This window comes from Centroberyx gerrardi, chromosome 7 (genome assembly GCF_048128805.1).
Source record: "Centroberyx gerrardi isolate f3 chromosome 7, fCenGer3.hap1.cur.20231027, whole genome shotgun sequence".
Lineage (NCBI taxonomy): Eukaryota > Metazoa > Chordata > Actinopteri > Beryciformes > Berycidae > Centroberyx > Centroberyx gerrardi.
This window is the reverse complement of record NC_136003.1, coordinates 31,423,927-31,433,592: the sequence shown is the minus strand read 5'-3', so window position 1 is coordinate 31,433,592 and position 9,666 is coordinate 31,423,927. Positions and strand designations below refer to the sequence as shown.

Genomic DNA, 9,666 nt, shown 5'->3' with positions numbered 1-9,666 from the left:
AATGGATAACTTTTTTTTATCTTATGAGTACTTTATCAGGGCAGTTTAGCTTTGAATTATTGAAATAAAGGATTTGTGTGCTTTCACGACCAGTGTCTTTAATATAATGCTTCACTTTGGTAGAAGATTTTCACTTCAACAAACTGATTTTTAGACTAGGTTTTACCCACTGTGGTTAAGTGTTCTGAACCCAAATGATTGTACTGTGAGTCCAAAAGTCCAATATTTACTTCATTATCGGTGTTTTGACATGAGGGCAAGTAGATAATGATAATTTCCTTTTGGGGTGAACTATTACTTTAAGGTCACAAATAATGGGTTCTGCTATTTTATGGATGAGGTTTTTGTGTGGACTGATGACGCCCTCTTGTGGTTACTGACTAGGCTGCAGCATGTGTGCAGGTTGGCTGGCTTTCTGTAGTTTTTATATTGTTGGTATGCATTCTGTTTCCATTCTGAAAGGAAACAAGCAGTATGTTCAAAAGTTTATTTTGCTGCCTATACATGAGTTGTATGGTAAATGTATGTGTATAGGTGGTCTGTAGTGATTCTTTTTAAATGGGAGGGCCAACATAATATTGACACCTGTCACACTCTTCTTTCTGTCAAAAAGGGCACCTTTGTCACTTAAAACAATGCAATTTTACATTTCAGGCAATTTCAATAAACAGCCAAATATGTACAAGAACATTTGGGGTGGCCACTCCTTTGGCTCCGCCCCGGTACTCTTATAGACTCGGGTAAGGGCACAACATGATGTTTACATGCATAAGCTAATATCAGCATATCAGGATATGTGCTACTCTCATCCTGGCTATTCTAAACAGCATATAACATTTACAGACTCTGCAACTCTTAAATAAAATAATATATAATAAAATTGGAATATTAATGGCATGTAAACACACGCAGTTCACTAAAAGCTTCATCTTCATAGTCACAATGTCCAAATCCATTCACTGTATCATTCACAAAACAAGGTATAAACAGTTAAAAAGAGCAAACTGAGTTCTTTATCACCAGACTAAGCTGAAATCCTCATCTCTTTTCCTCCCTCTAATTCCAACTTCTGTGATATCATTTATCCAGGAGGGGCTGGATGGTATTAAAGGCAGTGGTGAAATCATTAAACATGATTCCCACTGTGTTTTCAGCTTCATCCAGATGGTAGTAAACTCTGTGCAGCAGGAAGATGATCCAGCATCATCCACTCCTATATGAGTCTGGTAGCAGACTGCAGAGGCTCCAGGAGTCTCACAAGAGGTCTAAGATGATCCAAGACAACCTCTCCAAGGTCTTCATGATGTGCTGGATGTTAGAAACTCTGCTCTGTAGTGCTTCAGGACACTGGACCAGCCCTTCTTGAACATGGGGACAATACAGGATGTTGTCTGCAGTGGTGGCGCCCTCTGCAGGCTCAGTGAGAGGCTGAAGAGAAGCTGCAGGAGCCTCACAGCTGATTGGTCCATGTTTTGAGCAGCCTGGAGCTGATGTCATCAGGACCCACAGTCTTGCTGGGATGGAGCCTCCTCAGCTCCCTCCTCACCTGGTCAGCAGATGGACGGGCTGGGGAGAGACCTCAGTGTCTTCCTGGACAGTCTGAAGTCTGGGCTAAAGGTCAAAGGTGACAGGGCCTTTGCTGTCAAGCTTCCTGGGCTTTGGAAGGTCTGACTGATGAGCTGAAGCTGGTAAAGTCAGCTTCATACTATAGACACATTTTTACAGATTATATTTTTATTATTAGAGATATCAACATATCTCTGCCCAGATGGGAATTGGGATAGTGTAAGTGCACCCACAGGTGGGAAAGAAAATGTCATCTATTTTATTTCTTGCTGCTGCAGGAAAGTGTATGTAGGCAAGACCAAGAGATAGTTGAAACAACACATTGCTGAGCACCGAACCTCCATAAGATGTCACAATCTCAACTATCTGGTAGCTATGTTGAGGCTAATCCTCACCCATCTCCTCTCTCAAGTGTACAGAAATTGAACATGTTGCTTTCTCAGGGAGAGGGGGAGATAGAAGCTCACTTTTAGAGTGAGGCATTCTGGATGTTTTACTTGAAACACACTGGCCTCTAATGGACTCAATGTTGACCTTGACCTGAGATCTTTTCTATTGTTTATTTGTTCATATTGTGTGGTTTTCATGTACTTACTGACTGAATTCATTAGTGGTGATATGTTGTAGTTTATCATGGTACCTGCCATGGGTCCAGCGGAATGGAAGCGGAAGTAAAAGCTTCTACCAACGCTGCCCCACCTACCAATGAGTCGCCCCAAAACCACCACCTCCTGCCCCTCTTCTGTTGCTTCCCCTCATCAAGGTGCCCTTTCAGAGGGTGGGGATGGACGTGGAGGGGTAGATGCCTAAATCTGCCAGGGGACATCAGCACATCCTGGTCCTGGTTGAATATGCAACCCGCTAGCCTGAAGCCGTTCCTCTCAGGAAAGCTACCCCCAAAGCCGTCGCCAGGGAGCTCTTTCTGGTGTTTAAGCCGAGTGGACATCCCCAAGGACATTTTCACGGACCAAGGTACCCCTTTCGTCTCCCAGCTAATGGTTGATCTGTGTCCTCCAGGTCCACCACCTCCACACCTCTGTCTACCACCCCCAGACAGACAGCATAGTAGAGAGGTTCAATAATAATCCCTCAAGGAAACAGAGGCATATAATTAATAACAAACTACCAATAAATAAACTAATAATAAATAGAACATGCCTTAGATATTGTCTTGTTCTGCCCATAAGATGCCTGTGAACTCACACTGGACCCAAACACAGCACACAGAAACCTCTCTCTGTCTGAAGACAACAGAAAGGTGACAGTGGTGAAAGAGGAGCAGCCATATCTTGATCACCCAGAGAGATTTGACTACTGGCCACTGGTGCTGTGTAGAAATGGTCTGACTGGGCACTGTTACTGGGAGGTAGAGAAGAAAGGAAGGGTCGATATAGGAGTGACATACAGAGGAAACAGAAGGAGGGGAGGAGGAGCTGATAGCAGGCTTGGATGGAATGACCAGTCCTGGAGTCTGTTATGCTCTGGTGAAAGTTACTCTGCCCAGCACAAAAACAGCAAAACAGTCATACGTATCCCCTCCTCCTCTGACTCTAACAGAGTAGGAGTGTATCTGGACTGGTCTGCTGGTACTCTGTCTTTCTACAGAGTTTCCTCTGACACACTGATCCACCTCCACACCTTCCACTCCACATTCACTGAACCCCTCTACCCTGGGTTTAGGGTTGCGTTAAGGGTTAAATTTTGGTTTGACTCCTCAGTGTCTCTGTGTCAGATAGAGGACGGAGAGTTACCTTCTGTGTGGAGAAACACTGACACTCCTGACCAAAGACACCTGCTCAAATGATCAAATGAGTTCACTCTATACAGGATCACAAACACACGCAAATTAATGAGATATTTAATGAATTAGATATTTAACCAGAATCAATGTATGTTCTGTGTATCAGACAAATGCAGTTGTAAGTTTAATGGAAAACATTTAGCATAGACAATGTGACCAGTTAATAAAATGTTTTAAGTTCAACCCTAATCCTAATTTTGAAAGAGCAGTCACAGTGAACACAGCTGGACCACTGATCCTTTTAGCTGAACCTACAGAGGTTAATGTACTGAATAAGAAAAACTTCCTGGCTATGAAGAAACAAAAGAGAAGACACTTAACATGTACTTTTACTGTTGATACTTACTGTGCATGTAATAGGGATACTTTCAATTCCTATTTATTTAATGGTGATTCTTTCACTTCAGAAAAAAAAATTAATGGAAAACCTTTGTTTTCATCTACTGAATACTTTTGTATCACAGCAACTCAGCTTTTACTTAAAGTAGTGCAGTTATGTAGTTATACAACCAGTGTCTTTAATATGATGCTTCACTTTGGTAGAACAACTCTCCTTCATATCAGTTCAGCAGCAGTCTGCCTCCAACATCAGCTGCTCTGGGATCCACTGTCACCACTGATCCAGCTGTCAGTGATGATAATGGAAAACAGGCAGAATTATAATACTACTACTACTACTACTACTACTACTACTACTACTACTAATAATAATAATAATAATAATAATAATGATAATTAATGATAATAATAATAATAATAATAATAATACATTTTATTTGTAATGTACTTTTCATTACAAGTAAATCTCAAAGTGCTACAGAGTGCATAATAAGTGCATAAAAACAGGTAAAACAAACCAACAACAAAAGATCTATTTAAAAGCAATGCAAAGAAAAGGCCTTATTAAAATGGAAATTCTAAGACATAATGTATAAAAACAAAGAAGCAGAAACAACACAAAGTTAAGGAAAGGCTCTTTTAAAAAGGAAGGTCCCCTTTTAAAAACATCAAGAGTCTGTGGTGCCCCCAGGTGGTCAGGGAGAGTACTCCAGAGATGAGGTGCAGCCGAGCAGAACGCCCCACGGTGCGGAGCTCGGTCCTGGGGGGCAGGGAGAAGGAGGTTGCTGCTGGATCGCAGGTTACAGGTGGAAGTTTGGGGTGTGAGCAGTTCCTTGAGGTAGGGAGGGGTATTTCTATGGATGCACTGATAGGTAAGCAGAATTATTTTGTATTTGATCCTGAAGGAGGCAGGGAGCCAGTGCAGTGAGCGTAGGACGGGTGTAATATGTTTTAAGATAAGATAATATAAGATGCACTTTACTGATCCCCTAGGGGAAATACGTTTGTCACAGCAGCAATGTACAGTACAGTAGCAGAACAAAGTACAGGGAAGGTAATAAGGTAATAAAAATACTGCAGTAGTCCAGCCTTGAGGAGACAAAGGCACGGACGAGTTTCTCTGCGTCTGACAGGTTAAGAGTGGGACGGAGATTGGAGATGCTCCTGAGGTGGTAGAAGGAGGATTTGCACAGATGTGGGCGTCAAAGATCATGTGAGGGTCGAACTTGACGCCCAAGTTGGAGACTGATGAGGAGAGGGGAATGTCTTGGCCAGAAAAGGTGATGTGTGGAGCACAGGTAACTTAATGGGGTATATTTTATTTATTTGAAAAAAAAAAACAAAAAAAAAAACAACTTCACCTGGGTAGCTGTGCATGTTAAAGGATAAGGCTGGTGTTTTTTAATGCATTTCTTACCGTCAACAAATCCTATGAAAATAACAAAATCAGCAATGATTTTGTTTTGCCAACAAGTCTCGTCCATGTAGCCGGTGCCCAATGCAGCCTCATGTCCCAGCAGCCATAAAACTCCATTGTATTAAAAAAACGATTTAAAACACGTCACAAAGCCATGCCGTTGCTCTGGCAACATATTTCATCATCACGATGCACCGGGCCGGCCGACTTTTTCCTCAACTTAATAAGCCGACCGTAAACACGTTTGCGATCTCAGGAAAGTAGTTCTGTAGCACCGAAAATAGTCCCTGGCGTAATGAAGAATTTGTTCCCATTTGAATTTGATTTGGTAATAACTACAACAGCCTGACTTTTCATGGTAACAGTTAACGATTTTTAAAATTGAAACTATGTCTTTGTGAGCTGTATTTCAAGGTTTTTAGCTTACAATTGGAGCCAATGACTTCCGGGTTGACGGCTAAAAACGGTACGAGGGAAGTCAGAAAGTAACGGGAGTAGAGCATTTCATAGGATTTGTTGACGGTAAGCAATGCATTAAAAAACACCGGCCTTATCCTTTAACACTCTGACACCCTTCTACTAGCCTAAAGACATTTTTCTCAGTCTGAAATTTGTTTGAGCTTTTGATCCAAGGACAGTCAGTCAGAAAGTCAGTAAGGAAATACTGGGTGGGTAAAGTGAATGAGAAACACCAACCCCGCCCTCAACAACTACTATTGAGTTTGATTTTGTAAGCAAGTAGTAATAAGATACGTCACAGAAAATTAGGATACAAATAAGAATAGAACTTGAAAGTTGTATCACTATTCACTTTAAATCATCTGTCAAACGGAGTGTATACATGAAGCACAGGCAACTTAATGGGGTATATTTTATTTATTTTGAAAAAAAAACAACTTTAAAACTGATTTATTTTTTTGTAAAAATGCATATTCATTGTTCTGTTTTGTAATATCTCCCCCTCAGACGTATTCTACACTGTCTCTCGTCCTTTTCTCTTTCTTCTCTGTAACACTTTGTTTCGCTTGATTGTGCAGCAGGGTAGTGGCTGATTCACTCAATTCAGGCAGTATTTAAAATGAACATTTTTAAAGGCGAATGCATGCTCTTACAGAATTCACATTGCCTTGTCTCCCTGTGGCCTTACTGTGCGTACAAACTGGCAGCAATTCGAGAAACCACCCACTGAGAGGGCACTCCGTTTTTATTGAGTGGCCTTTTTAACCTTGTTTCCTTGTCTGTCGGCGTGGAAAGTTGTCTGCAGTTGAACTTTTGAACGATATAACCTTAGACAGTTCAATTTTGATTGAGATCATGAACGATTCAAAGGTCAAAGTGAGAAACAAGAGCACCAAGGCACTTTAGATGAAGTCATCGAGATACAAATCCTGGAGCTGCTCTACTTCCAATGTGAATTCTGTTTTGGTGTGGATTTTCACTTTGGAGCACAAAGCATTATGGAGCACAAAGCCTTCACTGTCAATCATAACTTGCCACATTGCTCAGTATATGAAGCTTTTCCTTCAAAAGATATTTTATAGTACTTGAAATTTTATGAACATTTCTTTTCCTGATCTGAATGTGAAGTCAGCCAACTCTGCTCAGCATCAATTTTAAACTTTACCTCCCCCTGTGCTCAGTCCCTCCTCTCCCCCATCTCTCTGGCTTTGAGACTCGTGCACAGATAAGGGTCCAACTGGGGCTCAAGCCATAACACTTGCGCGCCCACCTGCAATCATTCTACTATTGATTTTCAGCTGGGCCAGCAGGTGGCAGTAGCCACAGCTGGTGAACAGCCCAAGAGGTTGCTTTGTCTCCGAGTTGAGCAAGTTAAAAGGTGTTAAGCATTTTGAAAGGTGCATGCATCAGAGAGGGCTTGTGATGCCCATAGGCATGGCTTGAGTCATGTCACGTCATATCGGAAGAAGCGGAAGAGCAGGATGACATCTCGTTGCTACAACTTGGAAGTGTGTTTAACTTGTTGGAATGTCCACATCCGAAATCATTTTTATTTAAGAATTTAAAATTGACCAGCAAATAAAACAAAACCTTCATACCTACAGGTTGACTGTATTAGTGTGAATTTAAATGATAATTTTGATAATTTAGATTTTTGTTTTCTAAGACTGCCAGCAATGGTGGATTGGCTGCAATATTTACTGCCTGTGTTGACACATTTCTGCAATGGCGTCACCGTCATGAATTGCATGAACATTTTTTCCCAGTCGGTAGCTCATATTTACTGCAATCCATGACGTGAACGCAAAATTTGTCTCTGGCTTGCTGCCTCAAAAAGGGGAGTGTTCTGGCTACATTAGCTTAGCATAAACAAAAGCTTGGGTGTTTTGTCATATTTGTACAGTTCAGACTCCTAAATCCATATTGCCAGTAATGGTGACATTGTATAACATGGGTGTCGGTGATATGCAGTAAACCATAGTAATCTGGCGTTATCCATGTCAATTAGCAGTCGAATGGTTTGTGAGCTTGCTCACCTTGGCTAGCATATAGAAGCCAGAGATAGAGCGGAAGTATTTATTTATTTTCCGCTGAGGGAGTTACATACTTGAGTTGGGACACACAATGCGGAAGACATTTAAGCAGATGTTAACAATGGCGGTCTCAACCAGTCTTTGGACAAAAATGTAAAATATACACCAAAATTATCCTTTCAATATCATCGAGAGCTGAGTAGAGTTTGACGCCAAAGGCTAAAGCAATTGAAGGTACTTGATGTTGAAGTAAGACCTCACACCAGTGGTTCACCTATTCATAATGTTAGCTAGTAGCACTCAGCTACTTTATGTTGTTAATGTTATATTTATCTCCAAACAATAATAGCATATAATAGCCTATAACAGTATAAGTTTTAAACCGGCTAAAATCACCTAGTGTTAACTAGCAGACAAAATTAACATAAATTGACTGTCAAAGAAGCGCCACTAAAGATATATACATAAAGCATAATGCCACGATAATACTAATACTGTACTAACTTGTCAGTGAATAAGAATTAGACCTGGTTGAGTCGTAAAGTTACTAAGTGCTAACATTAGCTAACATTATGGATAGGTGAACCAATGGTGTGAGCAGCTCCTATCTTCAACATCATGGAAGTTCCCTTCAATCCACTTGCTGTAGTTTTTTATTTGGACCTTCTTGGGTAATCTGGCTCCTGGCTCTGCTCATTACTCAACAATGTCAAAGGACATTTTTGGTGGATATTTTAACATAATCCATTCACTATGGCCCAGCAACCACTTGGCACATCTAGTCTTATTTAATCTTATGTTGTTTCTTTGTTTGCTTTTTATTTATTGTATTTTAATGTAATACAAATCCCTGATCACTGGGCTTAGTATTACATCATAGCATTACTAATCATTGATCCTTAAAGAAAGAAATTCTCTTTTCGCTTGCCCTCCTCAAAAGGGCGGTCAGGGTCAGGTGCAGGACCTCTGGAGCTGGTAGGGATTCAGGGTCTTGCTCGACGACACTTCAGCAAGGTGGACGCTTGCCACTATGGGGGCTTGAACCCGGATCCTCAGGCAGAAGAACTGTCTCCCTTTTTACTAGACTCCCCTGCTCCCCAAGATTGATAGTGTTTCTCAGTTTTTATCTAATTTTTATATATTGTACCATTCTTACTCTTAGGCCTCTTTGCAAAGGAACCGCAAAGTCCTGGGTTTGAATCCGGCCCAGGACCTTTGTCGTATGTCATCCCCCAGTCTTTCCTGTCTTTTTCCACTTTCAACTCTCTAATAAAGGCAAAAAAATACCCCAAAAACTAATCTTAAAAAGCAGGGCGGCCCAGGGAATGGGAGAGACAGTCCAGTACCCAAAAGGTGGTAGATTAGATCCCTCCAATGTGTGTCCATCAACAGCCATGCGTCTTGTCAAAGTGTCTTTGAGCAAGACACTGAACCCCTGCCTGCTCACTAATGTTTAAGAAACCTGAATGCCTAAAATGCGTAAGAGAGGGAAAACAACTGCAGGCGCTGGGCTTTTGTTTTGTTTTGTTTTGTTTTGCTTTGTTTTGCTTTGCTTTGTTTGTCTGATTTTGGTTGCTTGAGCCCTCGTCCCCAAACTGTCTGTACACGGTCTTGCCTACCTGTCCCTAAGAACACTTCACTTTCTGCTACACAAGAACAAACAGGCGCAATATGATTATCATCACAAAATAAATCTCTTTGGCATTCACCCCTCCCCCTGCCTCTTTACACAATGCCTATTCATTACTTAGCATTTTTCCCCTCCATTACACCCACATTTTTTCTGCTCTATGGGGAAGGAAAGTCAGCATTTTGCCCCCTAGTGGTACCGTTCAAAGCTCACTGAGAAAGGTATGGCATTGTTATAAGGGATTTGATATAAAATTAAGTTACATATTATTATATAGGCATATTAAGTAAACATGACAGTGATTCAATTTCCATGTAAAACCCATCTTCATTGATCGGTTTCAGGCAGCTTGCAAGTAATTGCAAGCTGCCTGAAGACAAAATTGAGTTTCTATAGTGATATATTGCAAGGGATATCATTG

General features: G+C 41.1%; 1 protein-coding gene across 1 annotated transcript; it reads left to right on the top strand.

The window, feature by feature from the left end:
• Nucleotides 1-2,417: 2,417 nt before the first annotated feature.
• Nucleotides 2,418-3,410, top strand: LOC144539467 (stonustoxin subunit beta-like). Its single transcript, XM_078284536.1, has 3 exons — nucleotides 2,418-2,538; nucleotides 2,754-3,324; nucleotides 3,355-3,410. Exons 1-3 carry the CDS (start codon nucleotides 2,418-2,420, stop codon nucleotides 3,368-3,370), a joined length of 708 nt encoding a protein of 235 aa, XP_078140662.1. The 3' UTR covers nucleotides 3,371-3,410.
• The last annotated feature ends 6,256 nt before the right edge of the window (nucleotides 3,411-9,666 follow it).